Source organism: Elgaria multicarinata, chromosome 12 (genome assembly GCF_023053635.1).
Source record: "Elgaria multicarinata webbii isolate HBS135686 ecotype San Diego chromosome 12, rElgMul1.1.pri, whole genome shotgun sequence".
In the NCBI taxonomy this organism is placed as follows: Eukaryota; Metazoa; Chordata; class Lepidosauria; order Squamata; family Anguidae; genus Elgaria; species Elgaria multicarinata.
Genome location: NC_086182.1, coordinates 11,837,179 through 11,857,511, shown reverse-complemented (window position 1 = coordinate 11,857,511; position 20,333 = coordinate 11,837,179). Strand labels below are relative to the sequence as shown.

The window sequence follows — 20,333 nt, the reverse complement described above, 5'->3', positions numbered from 1 at the left end:
TGTTGTGAGGATAACATGAAGGGGAGGAGGATTATGTATCCTGCCTTGGGTTCCTTGGAGGAAAGAAGGCGGGATATAAATGTAATAAATAAATAAATAAAAACATACAAATAAATTCATCTGTTGTCACAAGTGGGGGAGAAAACACCCAATATGCATCATTACGTTTCCCCAACCTGGCTGGCTGGAGGCTGCTGGCACCAGGTTGGGAAAGGTTGCATAATATTTTATTATTATTATTATTATTATTATTATTATTATTATTATTATTATTTATAAAGAACCCCAATGGAAACCGCACCGTGCCCCAAGCCACCCCTGCAAAAGTGATCGAGTTGGATCAGAACAAAGCTTCTCCGAAGTGAAACACAGAAGAGCAAAATCTTTGGAGTGGTCCCCCTCAGAGCCGCTGCTCAACAAGAAGGAAAAGCAAACTGAAAGCAGACTCCAGGGAATTCCAGCAGAGGTTTACCTTAGCAAAGCACACGCCGAGGATTGCTAATCTTCCGCTTTCCCCTTTCCAAGCAAGCAGTGACGGCAATTGCGCACAGTCAGGGTTAAGAGGCCTACCGGTAAAGGTTAGTCAGCACATTATAGGCAGCCTAAATCTTTCCAGCAGAGAAGCAGAGTTGCACAGGGCTTTGAAAGGGCGAGGGGAGGAACGACTGGGCCAGAAGACGCAAGTTAAGGCAACCCCATTCAGGAAATCATTTGGCTTTAAGTGAGCTCATGGAAAGAAACTGAAAGACTTCCCTTTTGAGCAACATGAACACAACGCACAGCCCTCCTTGCCGGCTGTTGAAATTTAGTTCTCAAGCTGCACAGGGCAGGGACTTTACATTTGACACTTGGATTTACCCTGTATCAATTGATGTTCTATAAATCAACGTTTAAATTATGAAATTCTCCCCTCTTCTTTTGCCAAAAGCGTAAGAGCTTCAACACAGTCAAGGGACGTAGTGGTGGTACAATAAACATTAGGGCCACGTGCTTTCTAGCCAAAAAAAAAAAAAGTTGCACTGGGAAGGCCCAAGTTGGTCAAACTGCTCTGCCCCCATTCTTGCCTTCTGCTCAACCCAACGATAAGCATTTTAAATAAACAAGGTAACATTTCTTTAATATTTTCTGATGTACATGTCCTTTTACATTATAGACCTGCTTCTTGTAATGTAATAAAAGGACTTTTCATACTTTCTTGACTGCTAAAAGACTGAAACTACAACATTGGAAAGATAAAAGCTCACCGCCTGTAATGCAACAGTTTGAAGATCTAACAACATTAGAAACTTTTGAAAGAATGGCATATAGGTGCCATTCATGAATGGGCTTCTGTTTGGATATTTGGCCTGTCTTTGCTGAGATTTATGTGTGATTTACTCCTTTTTTTAAAAAAAAACAGAATGTTGCAATATTTGAAACTGGGGCTTTATGGTATGTAGTTACCTTTGCACTGTTATTTTTTGTTTTATTGTTTTTGTTTTGTTGAAACTTACAATAAAAATTGGTAAAAATAATAATAATGTTTTGCAGCCCTTGACTATCTAAATTCCACGGTGCTACAACATTCTTGTATATTAGCCCTCAAAAGTTAGTAACCTGCTAAGGGGCTAGCAGTAGCCTGCATTCTACACTGGCTGTGGTGTAGGCCAAGTAAAACACATTTCTCACAGGCTAGTAAAGTGTAATTTTTATTATTATTATTATTATTATTATTAGTAGTAGTAGTAGTAGTAGTAGTATCCTGCCTTTTGCCCAATACTGGGCCTCAAGGTGGCCTTAAAAAATTTAAAACATATACATTTCCAATATTAAAATTTTAAATACATGACAATTTTAAAAGACATTAGCACAGACGGAGGCCCAGATTAATCGACAAAGGCCTGCCAGAATAAAAAAGTTTTTGCCTGCCTCCGAAAGCACATCAAGGAGGAGCCAGTCTAGCTTCCCTGGGAAGAGAGTTGCAAAGCACTAGAGCAGCCACCAAGAAGGCCCTCTCCCGTGTTCCCACCATGCGCACCTGTGATGGTGGTGGGACTGAAAGAAGGGCTTCCCCAGAAGATTTCAAAGCACAGTCAGTCTCAAAAGGGAGAATAGGTCTTTCAGATAACCTGGACCTGAGCCATATATTTCCTTCTACCAAGTAATCTGTCCGGAAGAGTGATGGAGCTCAAGCTGGACTCCCCTTCCTCCAGAGCTTGCACAGAAGCCAAGTGGACTGGCAGAGGGGGGATACCTCTGGCTACCAGGCGAGTGGTTAAATGCAAGGTTGATTTGCGACAGCATAAAAGCAGAGCACTACAATGTAACATATATCAAGACAAAAGTGGCAGATCAAAACAGCTAAAAGGGTACTAAGAAGGTATAGCTGTTAGAATGTTAAGGGTCTGGATGAATAAATGGTTTTATGCCTGGCACCTAAAAAGTAATGTTGGTACCCGGTGGGCCTCATGGAAGAATATTTTATAAGTGGGGAGCCACAAATAAAGACACCCTCTCTCTTGCTGAGATCCTGCTCACCTCCATTTAGAGAAGCACACACCCGAAAGTGTTTTTTGGAGTCATCTAGGGCTGAACTGATTGGCAACTGAAAACATTAAGCAGCACAGTGCAGGGAAAGGCCACATATATGTCCAGAACGTGCTCCCAACTCTGACTCGGGAGCAAGTTCTGACCCAAACCCAAACCCAAACTGCAGCAATCCGATCGCAAGCAAAACCAATCCTCCAAGTTCACCCCTACAAAGAAGACTCTCTGCACGCCCCAAATCCCATCCTTTGCCCAGGAATTCCTGACACTCTAAATAAAAAGGAGGTGAGAAGAGAAGACAGAGAAAATAAAAGACCAAATACAGAAGATAGGAAATCAGCTTAGATTTTATGATGCAGCATCTTTTTCTCTCGCCTTATCCCTTTCCATTTGTACACATCAGTAATCTGTATTGGCGGGGGTATGTTTCCGCACATCCAACTTGTAAGGGAGACGAGTAAACTGAAAAGTGCAACAACTAAGCTCAGAACTCTCAGATCTTGGAGATTTTTTGGATGGGGGAAATTTCATAATTCCAATTTGTAGGTAAGAATGCTGAAAATTTTTGTCCGGTCTAGATTTTTAAGCAAATAAAGCTAATTCGCACTTTCAGGACTAATATATGGATTGCAACACAGTTATCCTTCAATTTTCAGCTCAAAAATTAACAGAAAAATCCACGCAGTACTGAAATCTGCATACAAAACTGTGGATTTTAGGCAACATTCCATACAAAGGTAAACTCAATTTTTCATGCAGTTTTTTTTTAATTTGCAAAATGATGCAAAAACTGAACTGAATGGGTTTAAGATTGAATTCATGTGAAACAGATATGGATCACATATAGACCGATTCCTACATCCCTATGCATACAAGCGGGATCAACATTCAGGATGGTAGATTTTCAATCTTTTTCCAGTTATGATTATGCAACAAGACAAACTTCAAGGTCAACTGCTGCCTCAAAAGAAGGAATGACCTTGCAGGTACCTTAAAGCACTCTTACAATTCTCACTGCCAAGACAAGGCTCTGATGCAATTTAGGACTTTTGCTCTTACAGTTGCAAAGTTATTCAGTTCCAAGGAGGGGAGGAAGACAGAGAGAAGAGAACAGATACACTGCTTTCAGTTACTTGCTATCCCTTCCTGGATTTTCCAAGACAGGGGGGGAAACCCCTTATATACACCAAGGAGATTCCAAGATTGTCTAAACAGTGTCTTTAACAACATGCCCCAGGCTTACAGTAATCCACTTATCTGACATCACAAAGGGATTTACAGACCCTGAAGTGAACAGGTTCCTAGCTTCCAAATGCAGCATGTTTATTTACTGTTAAAGGAAACAACGTGCCCACAGTCTCTGAACTTGCTACTATTTTACACGTGCAATCTGCCACAGAAGACCTGCACGCCGCAACAGATGCTGGAGATGATTCCAGAACGCATACAGAGTTCTTGAAAGTCTGATGGGACATCACCATGAGCCTGTGGGGAAAAGGGGGAGCTGGGACAATACGTTGCCATGCAGAGTGCTCCTGTTCAAGCCACATTGTCTGCCATGAGGACACTCTATTCCATCCCCAATACCACCTCGTGGTCTATTTCTCCCCACCTCAGCCAGGTTTCAGCTGGCAAGTTTGTATCAACATGCAAATTGAACCAAATTCACCCCTCTCTCCGTTCTATACCAAACTTCATTCCTAAGAAAACAGAGCAAAAAGTCACTGTCCTCCATTGGATGGAAATGTCATTTCAGTTTCCAAAAATTCTTCAGGAGGAATCAACAGAATGGACTTTTATCCACACCACTGGCTCGCGCCTCCTTCGCGTCATACCAGATAAGAATGCCTGATTTCACCCAAGACTGCAGGAAATGCTAGCAAACAACATGAAGCAACCCTGTGGAGACTTCGTTTTGCCAAGCTCTGGCAAGGCATTCTGGGAAAGAATGCCAAGGCGTTCTGTAACGACATGCTGGATTAAAGCAGCATAGCCAGAGAAGGCTGGGGTTGGCTCCTCCCCTTCACGAGTCAGCAAGGAGGCAATCTTACTGGAAGGAGAGCAAGAAGAACGCTTCCCCCACTTATGACATAACAACAGAAGGCCATGCATGTGTCAGGGTTGTTTAAAAGCAAATTTTCCAACTGCACAAATGCCCTGTCAGACACCCCGCCCCCGCCCAAGCCAAACACATGATTTCTCGTTCACGACTGGACAGATTATCACCAACACTAGTAGCACCTTAAACTTAAAGACAGATTGACAGGGCCATACGGATACCCAGGAAGGACGGCAGACCAAGAGAAGTACACCACTGGTTGTCACCTACAGCCCTCAATTGAAACCGGTGCAACGGATCATCAGTGAACTCCAACCCATCATCAGCACAGACACTTCGACTTCGCTCTCACAAGCCTTGGGAGGCAGAGCAGTCCTAGCCTCCAGACAACCTCCCAACCTGAAGCAGATGCTAACCAGCAATAGTACACAGGACAGAAACACAGGCAGAAGCACCAGACCATGCAATGGACCCAAGTGCCAACTCCGCCCCCACATCTATTCAGGCAACACTGTTGCAGGACCCAACAACATCAGTCACACCAACAAGGACTCTTTCACCTGCATCCTTATACATTCGTGTTACATGCCATCCCTGACTTTGTCTATTGTTAAGTTCTTAATAAACATGTACACATAATATATAACACATAACACGTGTCTTTTTTTACCACTTTTTTCAACTGCGCATTATGAGATTTCCAACTGCACATTTTTTCCCCAACTGCACACTAAAAAAAACAAAAAAAAAAAACTGGCATATGTACTGTGGCAGAGGAAGATTTAACACATTTCGCCCTGCAGTCTTTCAATGATCTCATGCAACTTTTATAAGGCTGGAGGAGCAACTAATCCCCCATTTAAACAAATGGCCAAACAAGGGGGGGGGAACTATCCAGGCAGCATTCCATGTGCCCAGAATGTCATTCAGACCAGGCCTTCCAGTGCTACAGTAATGCACTACCAACATGATGACTAGCCAAGCCACAGGTCTCTGGCAAGGTAATGAAGGACTGAGGGGACAGGAGCAGGCAGAAGTAACATCGGGGCCTGCTCCTGCTGGACTCTTCCCCCACCCCCACAGGGCAAACTGCCATCTTGGCCCTGTGGGGAAGAAGAAGGACCGAGGGGACAGGAGCAGGCAGAAGTAACATCGGGGCCTGCTCCTGCTGGACTCTTCCCCCCCCCCCACAGGGCAAACTGCCATCTTGGCCCTGTGGGGAAGAAGAAAGACCGAGGGGACAGGAGCAGGCAGAAGTAACATCGGGGCCTGCTCCTGCTGGACTCTCTCTCTCTCTCTCTCTCTCTTTCTTTCTTTCTCTCTCCTCCCTCCCTCCCTCCTTGACTCCTTTTCCTTGTGTGTCATGTCTTTATTAGATTGTAAGCCTGAGGGCAGGGACTGTCTTTTTTGCTAAGTGTAAGCCGCTCCAAGAGCCTTTTTTGGCTGAGGAGCGGGGTATAAGTATGATAAATAATAATAATAATAATAATAATAATAATAATAATAATAATAATAATGCCTGCCACACAGGAGACTCAACAGAAGCCACACACCAAACAGGTTGATTTTCTTTTTATGACAGTGATGCACAAGAGCTAGGTTGGGAATTTACTGGTAAGATCTCTGCGGAGGGATGGGGAGAAATTTATTCAGTGCATATTTCAAGGCAAGCCTGCCTAATTTCTGCATTTTTTAACCACTATGCCAGCCGAAACTCAGTTACCTTTTGACACTTGCACTTTTGAAATGGAGTCCTCCAATCAAAAATGCGAGCAGTCAAGAAAATCATGTTCAGATATGCAATGTATTAGGAAGACAGCTTGCAAGAAACATGCATACTAGGCAAAACATTCATATAGAAGTGGATGCATCCAGAGAAATGTGAACAAAAATTCTGATGAATTTTCATGCAAACATTAACCAAAAAAATATATAATTCTCAATCTCTGAGACAAACTGAACGTGAGGGAGTTGGGGGAATGAGAAACTGAGGCCTTAGCTAGACAAACCTGCTATCCCGCAATGGAGGAGGGAAGATCTCGCATTGTGTTTAACACGAGATCCCTCCTCTGTATACATGTGACATGCGACGACCTCAGCGTCCGCCATTTTCTAAAAAAAATTAAAAGAACAGCAGCGCACGAACACTTGTGCGCTAAAGGTAAGTCCTTTTTAAAATTTAAATTATTTTCCCTGCTCCCCCCACTCTACCCCCGATGGGCGCAGCGCTCCTGAGGAGCGCTGCGCCCCATGCGCGGCTCCCGGCTCCTCGTGAGGAATCGCATGAAGCTGGGCCAACCTGCGGCACCTGGCCACACTGTCCACAGGTCTCTGGCTCAGCCCAGAACTGCGGAAAAACCGGGGCCAAAGGGGAGGGCTATATCCCAGGGCAAGGAAGGGATGATCTCTTCCTGATCCCAGGATCCCCTGTGCGTCATGTTTGCCCCGGAATAAAGCCCCATCTAGCTAAGGCCTGAGAGAAAATGAAATCAACAGATCTGTCCATCCCTATCTCTGCGTGGTTTTGCAGTAGATCAGCAAGGGATTGTGACACCCAAGAGTTTAACAGCAACAACAGAGCATGCTAGATGCTGGCGTTGTAATGAGAACAATGCCTCATTATATAAGATGTGGGCATGCGTTGTAATGGCTGGAAGTCATGGCTCATATAAATGTTGTTCTTGAAAAAATCTGTGATAACAGTGGATGCCCAGGCACTTCCAAATTACATCCCTGAGATGTGGGAATTAAGAGACGGACAACAAAAGTTGATACTGAGAGCCTTTATAGTTGCAAACAGTTTTATACTCCAAGCTCAGAAGGAAAAACACCCAACACCTAATGGACTGTAGATCTTACTGCTCTTACTACATTTCAGCATATCTCAAACAAATGTCAAAGTCATATGGATGCTTATTTAAGTATATGGACAGCTTATATTAATGTATATATTTGAAAGGAGAATGTTAATCCTTTTTTTTAACCCTTCCTTGCTTCTTTTTTTTTGCTTTTTATTATTTTTTTATTATTATTTATTTTTATTTATTACATTTTTATACCGCCCAATAGCCGAAGCTCTCTGGGCGGTTCACAATTTTCCAGTATCTGGGGAGATGTTAATGATTACTATATATTGATCTGTTTTATGATACGAATTTTTATCTTTTCTGTTTGTTACCATTGTGCTCCAAATAAAAAGATCTAAAAGCAAGAGAAAATAAAAAAACATGCTTGGTTTTTTTAAAAAAAAATTGAAACAAAGGAAGTTTAGAAAAAAACTCAGAGTGCATTTTTGTGCCAAAGGACCATGGGCCTGGTTCTGGCACTGAAACTAAACTTCCTGGGCTGAGTAGAGCAAAACCTGGGTCTGTTTTTTAGGCTCATAGTTTTTAAAGTCGTTATAGTGGTTTTAAATATGTGTATATTGTATGTGTTTTTTTAATTTTTGTATATTGTCTTAATATTATGTAAGCTTTGGCTATAGGGTGGTATACAAATGCAATAAATAATATAATAATACTAAATAAAACCTATCATCTTCCTTAATTGTTAGTGTACGTACACCTCAAAGGGACTATTCTACGTCTGGCCCCAGTTGGTAGACTACAGGGTTCTAGCAAAAAAACAGAGAACACAGCACCATATTTAGGATCAGTCCAAACAAAAACCCCACAAAGCGGTAGTTACCAAATCATATCTTGATCAAATTATCCTAGCATGCACCACATGAAAAAAACCCTACTCACTGGGTGAAACAGCCATTTCACACAAGCAAGGTATTTACGTAAAGGTTGCAGTTATCTGATAACCATCCCTAGCATAGGATCAAGGAGACTCTGGTCTAAAACCTCACCCTCTTGCAATTATACATAGACTACGACAAAAGGGGACCAAGCATCCATTTAAATGTGGCGTCTATATGCCACCTGTTCGAATATTGAAAGTGTTGTAAGGTCCTCAAATCCACTGCAGGAAGTGAGTGTGTATCACAGAGTCTTTTGGCTGTCAAATGGACAAAGAGAATCCATTTATGTAGATCATTCATTACTTTCCAAGAAGCAGGTAGATCATTTGTAAATTGTATTTTCATACATACACATTTCATATGTATTCATTGCCATGGATATATACACATTCCTCTATGTATATATATTTTTTTTTAAAAAAAAACACTCTAAAAAGACCTGGGGAACCCTTGCTCAACCCCCAAAGCTCACTGGGTGACCTTTGGGTCAGTCACACTGTCTCTCAGCTATGAGGATAAAATTTGGGAGAACTCTGCATGTATTTCAAAATGCTGCTTAAATGCAGTATCCAGGCAAGAAAGGCATCGCACAAAATAGCCCCAGTCAAGATTTAAGATTTTCAACACTTGCCCACGTCCTAAAATCAAAATGCACTCATTTGGCACATGGGGAAATGGAGGCGTAGAGGAACACATTGGCCCAAAGAGGAAAAACTCTAATGAAAACAGAGAAAAAACAAAAAACAAACAGCCTGAACACTATTTCACTTTAACAGAGCCACCACCACTTTTAGGCAGGTTATCAATGATGACAACAGGTTAGTCTGAGTCCCATTTCACGGTCCAGACACCTCTAGTTTACGCATATATAGCAGACAGAGTAAACATGATTTTCCTGGCCCCTACTACAGGAAGAAGATGTGTGAAAAGAGATGCATATTAAACATTTCCCTCCACCATCTAAGAAAAATTCCTGCATAGAAAACTAGCACGTCAAGAAGAAGAATTGAGAGGGTTGTGGCGGAGCAACTGCAGGCACTCTTGGAGGATACTGATTATCTAGATCCATTCCAGTCTGGGTTCCGATCTGGTTACGGGACTGAATCAGCCTTGATGACCTTTATCGAGAGAGGGACAGGGGGAATGCATCCCTGTTAATCCTGCTCGATCTCTCGGCGGCTTTTGATACCATCGACCATGGTATCCTCCTGGATCGACTCTGTGGGATGGGCATCGGAGGCACTGTGTTACAGTGGTTCCAATCCTACCTACGGGGTCGTTTTCAGAGAGTAGCATTGGGTGATCAGTCCTCGGCCTCTTGGCAATTGAGCTATGAAGTGCGGCAGGGCACCATCTTGTCCCCAATGTTATTTAACATCTATATGAACCTGTTGGGAGCGGTCATTAGGGGTTTTGGAGCTAAATGCCATCTATACGCTGATGACACACAGCTCTATCTCCCTGTGACAACTGAATCAGGTGAGGCTGTGCGGGTCCTGGACCAGTGCCTAGACTCAGTAATGGGCTGGATGAGGGCCAATAAACTGAGACTGAATCCTGGCAAGACGGAAGCCCTGTGGGTGAGTGGTTCCCGAGTCCGGGAGACAGGCTCATTGCCTGTTCTGGATGGGGTTGCACTGCCTCTGAAAGAACAGGTTCATAGTTTGGGGGTACTCTTAGACCCATTTCTGTCGTTGGAGGCTCAAGTAGCCGCCACGGCTCGGAGTGCCTTTTACCATCTTCGGTTGGTTCACCAACTACGGCCTCTCCTGGACAGGGATAGCTTGACCACGGTGGTACAGGCATTGGTAACCTCAAGATTGGATTACTGCAATGCGCTCTATGTGGGGCTGCCCTTGAAGCTGCTCCGGAAGCTGGAGCTAGTGCAGAATGCTGCAGCTCGGCTGTTGTCCGGAGCTGCCCCTTTCCAGCATGTAACTCCTCTGCTGAGGGAACTGCACTGGCTGCCTATTCGCTACCAGGCCAGGTTTAAGGTTCTAACTAAACTAAAGTAAAGAAAGTTTATTTGTGTAGCCGAAGCCATTACAAACATATATATAATCAAATAAAACAGAATAATCAAATATATTACAAATATATAACATTACATTATAAGGTTCTTGTACTTGTGTACAAAGCCCTAAACAACTTGGGACCAGGATACCTGAGTGAGCACCTTCTCCCTTATTATTATTATTATTATTATTATTTATTTATTTATTTATTTATTTATATAGCACCATCAGTGTACATGGTGCTGTACAGAGTAAAACAGTAAATAGCAAGACCCTGCCGCATAGGCTTACAATCTAATAAAATCATAGTAAAACAATAAGGAGGGGAAGAGAATGCAAACAGGTACAGGGTAGGGTAAGCAGGCACAGGGTAGGGTAAAACTAACAGTAGAAAGTAACAGTAGAAGTCTGCACAACATCAAGTTTTAAAAGCTTTAGGAAAAAGAAAAGTTTTTAGTTGAGCTTTAAAAGCTGCGGTTGAACTTGTAGTTCTCAAATGTTCTGGAAGAGCGTTCCAGGCGTAAGGGGCAGCAGAAGAGAATGGACGAAGCCGAGCAAGGGAAGTAGAGGCCCTTGGGCAGGCGAGAAACATGGCATCAGAGGAGCGAAGAGCACGAGCGGGGCAATAGTGTGAGATGAGAGAGGAGAGATAGGAAGGAGCTAGACCGTGAAAAGCTTTGAAGGTTAACAGGAGAAGTTTATATTGGATTCTGTAGTGAATTGGAAGCCAATGAAGAGATTTCAGAAGCGGAGTAACATGGTCAGAGCGGCGAGCCAAGAAGATGATCTTTGTGGCAGAGTGGTGAACAGAAACCAGCGGACTGATGTGAGAAGAAGGAAGGCCAGAGAGAAGAAGGTTGCAGTAGTCCAACCGTGAAATAACCAGTGCATGAGCAAGCGTCTTGGCAGAAGAGACAGACAAAAATGATCGAATCCTGGCAATATTATACAGGAAAAATCGACAAGATTTAGCTACTGCCTCAATATGAGGAATAAAGGAGAGCGAGGAGTCGAAGATAAAGCCAAGGCTATGAGCTTCCTTGACCGGAGTAAGCGTAACATCATTGACAGTAAGAGAGCAGTTACCAACCTGCCCGGTCACTGAGGTCATCCGAGGGCCTGCTCCTGGTGGTTCCACCTAGATCCATCCTCTGATTGGAATCCACCAGGGGAACAGCCTTCAGCGTGGTGGCGCCCCTCCTGTGGAATTCCCTGCCTCTGGAGGTCAGGCAGGCTCCAACCTTGTACTCCTTTCGGGGCCTCCTGAAAACATCTTTATTCCAACAAGCCTTTCTTTAACATCAGCCTTGGATTTCTGCTTTGTTTGTTTGTTTGTTTTTTGCTTCTTTTTAAATTTTTTAAATTTTAAATTTTGTTTTAACTGTTTTTATTTTCATTTTACCATGTACACTGCTCCGAAATTTTTTAATGGGGAGCGGTATATAAATATTCTAAATAAATAAATAATAAGAATTGAGCCTAATTGTCCCCTAATTGGAGTGTTAAAGGGGAGAAGGGCAGTTCAGCCACTGGCATGCCAGTTAAAAGGATACCAGGTGTCACAGGGCTGAGATATCAAGAGGTCTGCAGCCTTGGAGAGACATGTCAATGTAGAACAGCCTTCGCCAACTGGGTGCCCACCAGATGTGTTAGACTACAAAGCCCATCAACCTCAGCCACACACCCCATTTGTCATCCTGGATGATGGGGATGTAGTCCAACACATCAGCTTGGGGAAGGAAAGCATAGAAGACAGACCCATGTTATAATGCATTTTCGAGATATATAGGCTAGGTTCACACGTCACCCTAACCCATTGTGGGTGACAAGCTATGGTAGGTAGGTGGTTCTGCAAACAACTTACTGTGCTCTCGTACACAGAGTAGTTTATTTTGCCAGCCCTCCTCGTCCTGTAGTCCTCCTGCCTAGCCAGGCAGGTATCTCAGCTTCCTTGGCAACAGAATAGAGATTGCTTGAGAGGAGCAGAGCAGTAGCAGTGATTTTGGCACTCTGTGGGTGATCTCTGTAACCCACATTGGTGCAAAAGACACTAACCTACCATAAGTAAAGTAGCCCTTACTGCAAACCTATGGATTCTCATGGTGGCTTATTTGGGGGGAATAAGCCCCAAAGGGTGGAGGGAGACATCCCACAGACATCCCGCTAATCCATTCTGGGTTGTTCCTGAAAATAAACTATCATGGGTTAGTGTATTGTGTGAACCCAGTCATAGACTTGAGGGATCAGGTGCGGAGAGAATAAGGGATGAATAAAAAGGTAGAAGCCATTGTCCAATGTAAGGAGATGTTGAATTGAAGAGAAAGAGAGATGAGAAGGGGAGCACAAAACTGTTAGCAAATGGAGCAGAACTAAACTCCACACTATCTAGGGTTGGCGTGCCAATCAGCAGATGGAGATCAAATGCTCCCTTAAGCCAGAGATGGGCAACTTCTAGGCCAAAAACAACCAGAAGGCCACATCTCCCACCATCTCTCACCATTGACTATGCTAGTTAGGGTTGATGGGAATTGTAGGCCAAATCCCTCGGAGGGTGACAAATTGCCCACCCTTGCATTAAGCCATGATGCTTGAAGAACTGGGCTCCTGCCTGCTTAGCACAAAGACCATTTTAAAAATAGTCACTTTTACTTCACTTTATTTCTGTTTTAACTTCATTTTCTTTAAGTGTTGCAACTCCAAGCTAACTGGTATAAAAACCCAAAGAGAAGTACTGTTCTGCAATTTGTTCCCATTTACAGAAACTTTAAGTAAGCATAGTTCCATGCTGTGATTCAATACAATCTTTTTTAAGGCTTAAAATCAAAACATTATTTTCATTGCTTCACAACAACAGCTAACCAGTCAGGGTTTTTTTTTGTAACTACCACATACCTTAGGCCTACTGATGATTAAGCTATTTATCATCTTAGCCGTTCTAATAAAGTGAATGCTATACAAACACTTGACCAATGTTGATTGACCAAGTCTTATTTTATAAGCCATTTGGCAGTGGTTCTTCAAAGCAAAGTGTCTCGCTTCTGTCTAATAGGAAACAATTCCATGTTTATTATTTGTTAAAAAAAATGGAGAGGAAAAACCCACCACTGCACTTTAGAAGTCAACACTTCCTTCTAGATGTTACATACAAATCTTGGACCTTTTTAAAATGCTTCCCACATTTCTTTGATATACCACAATTGGCTGCATTCGGACATCACAAAAGACCATAGTTTACTGTGATGGTAAGAAGACTAGCCTATCCCTGAGCTAACTCACATAGTGGCCATCAGGAGGGATAACAAGTCTCTGTTTCCATTTTAGATTAACCACACTTCCATGTGCCATCTAAACTGTGATTATACTTAACTATGGTTGGTCTAAACAAGCCAGATTCATAAGTCATGATATGAAGTTGGCTTATTTCAAACAAACCATAGTGAAAATTAGCCAACATTTGTTGTGTCTGGACAACACTACAAGCCATGGTTAATCAAAAATGGAAGGGGAAACGTCTGAATTCCACCTTGCAGTTGTGCCGAAAGAGAAGAGGTGAGAGTATTGAGGCTCATTTTTAGTTTATCACAACATCCAAATGCAGCCACCGTCTTTATCAGGCTTCCACAAACATGGCAGCAACAACCCCACTAAGTGTAACACAAGAGAACCCACTGTGCTTACCTAACTCTGTACAAGAGCTCTGGCGCAGGGATCTTTTTACTCATAGTTTACCAGGCACTATGAGCATCCAGCACAATATGGGAGACACACACACACCTCGTTCTTCGGCATGCATAAAGAGCTTGGGAAAGGATCAACGGCAACCACAGATTATGGCTGGCTAGTAAACCAAGCCAAAGTTTGCAGATGCCTGTCATTATACAGATCTAAGAGCTCCTTGCTGGGGCTGGAAAATAAGCAAAACAGCAGCAGCCATTGTAGAACCATTTCAGGGCATTCCCCCCGAAGCTCCGCTTTTAAGAAGTCGGGTACTCACCCTGGCTTTTTCCTCTGAGCAAAGCACATTTGCCATCTGTCGCCTTACTCCAGCGTTACAAATGAGGCGTGGCCCGGCCAATAACAGCCCCTGATTGGTCGCCGTCGGCCTGGACATGGAGAGGGGGCGATCCAATGAGCCAAAGGCCACTGGACTGCCTCCGTGGTCCAGCAGAGCATCGCAATTAAATAAAATGTCTATTAAAAGAACTGGAGCCAGGTGCAGGTGTGCTGGTACAGGGGGGAGGGTGCGACCCAGCAAGCCAAGTGGCTGCCAGGCCACCTCTGTGCCTCCGTGGGCCAGCAGAGCTGTGCAGTACAACAAAAAGGTGAAAAAGAAAATGGAGCGAGCAGCTGACTCTCAACTCCATATCTCCTTTCTCTTTGGCAGCAGGGAGGAGGGAAACAATGGGGGGAACAGGGGGTTAGGGGGGCAGTGGCCCTGTGAGGTTTTAAACCCTGCATTTGCGCTCCTTTCTGTGGGGATTACTCGGGAGGAGCGCAAGTGCGGGATGTCGGATCACAAGGTGCCAATGCAACCTCATATAGACACAGCCCTACATGCCTTGGTAGCCAATGCAAACCCATAACTAGCAAAACCATTTAACGTCAAGCTTTGCAGAAAAATACCTGCATCACCCAGACCATGCATATTTGTTGAAGTTCTCTATCACTCAAATTGATTTGCCGTTAGAAGCATTGTAATCAAATGTGTTTTGGTTATTTAAAAGTTACACCGCCTCAGGCTGAGAAAAAATAAACGCCCGTGTTGATCCCGTTCAGCGGTGTGCGTGTCTGAAAGAGAGAAAGGACACATACAACTAGATACAGAAATTGTTGCCATAGGTTTTAGGGGTGAGGAGAGGAGACCGCCATAAACGCAAAAGTTTCAAACTCCTGACTGCCAGAGAAGGGGGAAAACAGGCTTTGTTTTTCCACAGCATGGTGCTCAGGTCTGCATGGGAGCATCACTGTCTGTGCTCTGCTACTTCAACTCAAGGCTGCAGTTGCTCTATGTTAACGGAAAGCCACTCTGCACATGCTCAGAGGTGGCCCTCATTAACGCAGAGGACATAACAGCCTCTTTTCCACTTACACCTCCATGTGTCCCCCTCCCCGATTGTCAAAAGGCCCGGCCATGCTCAAATTAATCCTGCCACCCTCAAAGGATTGCACAGAGACAGGTTCAGCCTCCACTCAACCAGCATTACTGCTTCTTCGCCACAAGAGCGCTTGACATGTTTAATCCACCCTGGAAAGGGGCCAGACAGGTTCATTACCTGGTTGCCCAAGCTTGGTTATTAACTTGATGCTTAAAGAGGCAAACAGCCTCGTGCTTGTAACAGGGGAAGCTGCAATGGGACTATGCAAGATGGACTTTGACCTCTGAACCACCAAGGTCGCCTGTTCATTACACCACCAGCACAGTCTCACCACTAAATGTTTCCTCTTTCTTTTATTGCCCTTGCTCTGCCCGCAGCTCAAAGTACCACCACCATCACAGAAATACCACCCCCCTTTCAATTAGGTACAGGATCAAACAAATTCCAGGGCCAGGCCACCCAGGGCCCGTCAGACGGTTTGGACTACAGCTCTCTCATAATCCCTGACCACGTGTACCAGCCTTCCCAAACCTGGCTGGGGCATGCTGGAAGTTGTAGTTCAATACAACTGGAGGGCAGGAAGTTGGGGACTGCTGACATTATACAAGATCGCAGCAGAAGACAGCAGCTCGCAAGTTCAGCAATGCTACGGAAGGACCATTGGAAGTCAGGATCAGAGCTAACATAACTGGAATCCCAGCCACACACACCTTGCTTTCTTCCCTCTCTCGAGTGCCTACACATGTCCCAAGTAGGATGTGCGTTCCTACTGCAGACCAGCACGCACCTCCCAACGCAAGCAGGCAGCCGACTGCCACATTTTTTAATAACAAAAGTTGTATCGCCAAATACACACCCATGACGTAACCAGACTCAACGTAATGCCATTGCCCGGCAGCTTTTGCAATCAAGTTAAGCAGCAGAAAGCAAGCAGCTTCTCACACTAAATATTGGTGGAAAAGTTCGAGCATGCAATATATGTGCAAATGAGACTAAATCCAAAGCGACCTCTCTGCAACATGGAGTCCAGTTTATTAATATACTAGGCAGCAATCCCGAAACTAAGAAATTCAGAGATTTATCCAATGTGATTTGCTGTGTGTGTGTCTTTGCTGGTATTACTCAGCTAAAAACTTTTCTTTTCCCTATAGCCTTCAATTATTGAGTTTGTTCTGACTCTATACTGTTTAGCTTCACCCTACCTGGTGCCTATTTACACTTCCCTGTGCCTGTTCGCATTCTCCTTCCCTCTTTATTGTTTACTACAACTTTATTAGATTGTAAGCCTACGCGGCAGGGTCCTGCTATTTACTGTGTTATCTGTACAGCACCATGTACATTGATGGTGCTATATAAATAAATAATAATAAATAATAATAATAATAATAATAATTTTCTTATTAGCAGGTGAGTTTTTAAGTGTCCTGGCTCTCATGAGATGCGGCGTTCAAGTGTGATCAAGTTTGGAGGGCAGGGGGGGTTAGGTTGCAATCCTATGCATGTTGATCTGGAAATAAGATCCATTGACCATAGGAGGATTTGATTCTGAGTGAACATATTCTGGGTTGCACTAAACATTGTATTAAAACATAAGCAAGCGTGTATTTGAAGAACCGGGACAACACAGCCTTACTGCAATAGTATTGATAGGGGTGTATACTACCACTTCAGCAATAATGCAGGATAAGGTCTAGAATTAGATGGACACAAGAGCCCATTTGGAAGACCCCTAGGAAGAGAGAAACTCAACATGATAACAAATGCCACTGCTTGAAATGATAACACAAATGGCAATACAACTAGATTAGGGCTAGGCAACCTAGTGCCCTCCAGATGTTTTAGACTACAGCTCCCATTATTCTTGACCACAGGCCATACCAACTGGTGCTGATGGGTACCGTAGTCCACAAGTTCTGGTAGACACCAGGTTGCCTAGGCCTGAACTCAATTTACAGCCCTCCCCAATCCAGGGCTTTCCAGATGTGTTGGACTACAACTCCCATGAGCCCCAGCACCCATGCCACTCGGAGTTGGGAGTTGTAGTCCAACACATCTGGAGGGCACCATGTTGGCTGGTGGAGAAAGATTGTGCAACTCCCAGTATTCCTGACCATGCTGGCTGGGGCAGATGGGAGTTGAAGTCCAATACACCTGGAGGGCACCACGTTGAAGGTTGTCAAACACTTTTATTCCAAATGGAAGATTACTTTAAATACATATTTACTATCTAGCAAATCAAGCGCTATAACCACAGTCCCCACTTTCATATATGAAGAAGAAGCCCACCAGCAACAGTGCTCACAAGAAGTGAGAATTTTCACTGCCCTGATCATGAGAGCCACAGTTCAAGGGGATAAAAGCCCCCAATGAACTGAGCTGGGGGCTGGAATTCATGAATTGACAGGTGCCCTCCTCGGCCAAGAACTCATTGTATGGCCAATCACTATCCCTTAGGACGCAATCCTACGCATGTTTACAAAGAAAAAATCCCATGCATGTTTAGACAGAAAAAAGTCCTACAATTCCCAGCATGCCCTAGCCAAGAGGCTGGGGCACGCTGGGAGTTGTAGGACTTTTTTTTTCTCTGTCTAAACACACACAGGATTGCTTCCTTAGTCTCAAACCCCATCCCACAACCCGCAACAGCAGCATGGTACCACGCCACAACATCGAAGCACGCCCCTTCTGCAAAAATTAAATAAAAAGTATACAAACGCAACGGAAAGCGGCTGAATAAGCCTGTACGATGCGGGGACGGTCGTGTCTGGGCTTTTTTTTAAAAAAAAAAAAAATTAGGGATACTAAAAACCAGAAATGCCAACAGCAGGCTGGAAAAGAAGCCAGCCTCCTGGCGATACAGAAATGTAATAAACAAACACACACAAAGATCGACAGGCAGAGCAACAGATCATCTCCCGTCTGAATCGCGGAGGGGCAGGCAGTACTTCCAAAGCGTCACCTCGGAAGGGAAAGTCGCCCTGGAGGTTTTGCAATCGCCGAAGCGAGCCTAGCAGCCCCGTCAAAGCTGCGGCGCCTGGGGCGGAGAGGGAAGTCTCTAGCAACGTTTCCCTCCATTCATAAAATCATAGGAATCGTAGATGGATGGGGGGGGGGGTATTATAGTAACCGACTGTCCTACCGGTTGCATTTCAGCCGACGCATGCAGCCGGTCACGCTAAGGTGAGCAGAGCAGCCTCGCTTTTAAAATGATCCGCACCCCCCTCCCTAAAATAATAATAAAGAAGGGGGATCCCTTCGCGCAGTGCGCCCCGGAAAGTCGAGGGGGCGGGCGGCATTCACGTCGCCACGGGGCAGAGGACGGCGATCGCGCCTTGGGGCTCTTGGGCGACGGCTCGGCTCGGCCCCCCACCCCCGACCCTCAAGCCCGCCGGCGCCCCCCACGCGCCCCCTTCCTCACCTTGACGGAGTCCACGGGGTACATGACCGAGTGCTCCAGGATGCCGGCCACCGCCCCGGCCGTCATGTGGGTGCCCAGGGAGGCGCTGGTGGGCAAGCTCTCGTAATCCTCCTCGCTGTTGCCGGGACTCTCGCCGTCCATCAGGAGCCCGGGAGCGGCTGGCGATGCGGGGCCGCTCGGCGGCGTGGCTGCAGCTGCAGCAGCCGTATGGCTGCTGCTACTACTTCTTCCCCCGACGCCGCAGCTCAGCTCCATCCGCGCGCCAACAAGGACAGCGGCGGCAGCAGCAGCTGCGGGAGGGGAGAAAGAGGAGGAGGAGGAGGAGGAGGAGAAAGTGGGGGGGGGGAGAAAGTTCACTTCTTAAAGTAACACCCCCTCCGCCCTCTCGGCACGCCTCCCCCCCGTCGGGCCGGCGCAGGCCAATGGCGAGGCGGCAAAGCGCAGCGGCCGGCGAGCCATTGGCAAGAGACGCCCCGTTCCGCGGCCTGCTGGCAGCCGCTGGCCGCAAATCGTGACGAGACGCCGCGCTGACTTACAGGGCTGTCAGCAAATCCCAGGGCACGCGAAGCCCACGAGGCGGGAGGAGCGGAGAGAGGCCTGGGCACTTTCCTCCCACCCCGCTTGCCTAGCAGCGACGGGCGCGAAAGGAGCCGCTGCCGGGGGATGGGGGCGCGTCACCCGGGGCAGGGCAGTTGTCCGGGCGCATTTGTGGGCTTGTGAAAGAGGGCTTGAGGCTTGGCGGAGGAAAAATCAAAGAAAGGCTTCTGGGGCTGGGGGTGTTAATTAATTTAATAGAAGGGATGAGTTAGGGCACTCATTTGCAGTCTTTGCTTGCCTATATTGCACGGTTTAGGGCAAGAGAAGGAAAGTTCACACACGCGCGCGCGCGCGCGCGACTTCATTGGGCGAATTTGGGATCGCAAGCATGGGCATGTTGTGAATTCGCTGGATTTGGTTAACTTTGTTATTTTTGCCCCTCCCCTTTTTTTCTACCAAGGGAAGTCGGAGTGGCGCACGAAATGAGCCTGCTCCCCCACCCCACCCCGGGTGTGTGCACGGGGAAATTTGCCCCGGGTCCTCGTACAGCAGAACGCGCACACAAGCATTTTGTATGTGACACGGGTGAACATTCCATTGCCCCAGATTCCTCTGTGTGGCCCTGGTACAAAATAAAAGATGAGATGCAAATCAAGAAACGCTAAATAGTAATACAGAGGTGGCTCTATTTGGGGGGGGGGGTGACCCTCTGCCTTTCCCCCACCCACTTGTGGCAGAGAAATTCCCCTGCAACCATGTACATTTGCTCTAACGCATGCCATGCGGCTGCCGATTTCCATGCATGATCTTCTGCCCACCTCTGACAATCTCAGTACAATATTGTATATCTGCCTTGTCCTCTGCCCCATCAGCCCCAAGTGCACCAGCCACTAGTGTAGTAGTAGTAGTAGTAGTAGTAGTAATAATAATAATAATA

The 20,333-nt window shown here is 45.4% G+C and overlaps 1 protein-coding gene across 2 annotated transcripts in view; it reads right to left on the bottom strand.

The window, feature by feature from the left end:
- Positions 1 to 19,159, bottom strand: part of SLC25A37 (solute carrier family 25 member 37) — a 48,150-nt gene extending 28,991 nt beyond the window's left edge. The window contains exon 1 of one of the 2 annotated variants that reach the window (XM_063139393.1): positions 18,860 to 19,159. In XM_063139393.1, the coding sequence (XP_062995463.1) occupies positions 18,860 to 19,114 (255 nt within the window). In that variant the 5' untranslated portion in view covers positions 19,115 to 19,159. The remainder of the gene's footprint in view (positions 1 to 18,859) is intronic. The other variant, XM_063139394.1, reaches the window with a different exon arrangement.
- Between the last annotated feature and the right edge of the window lie 1,174 nt (positions 19,160 to 20,333).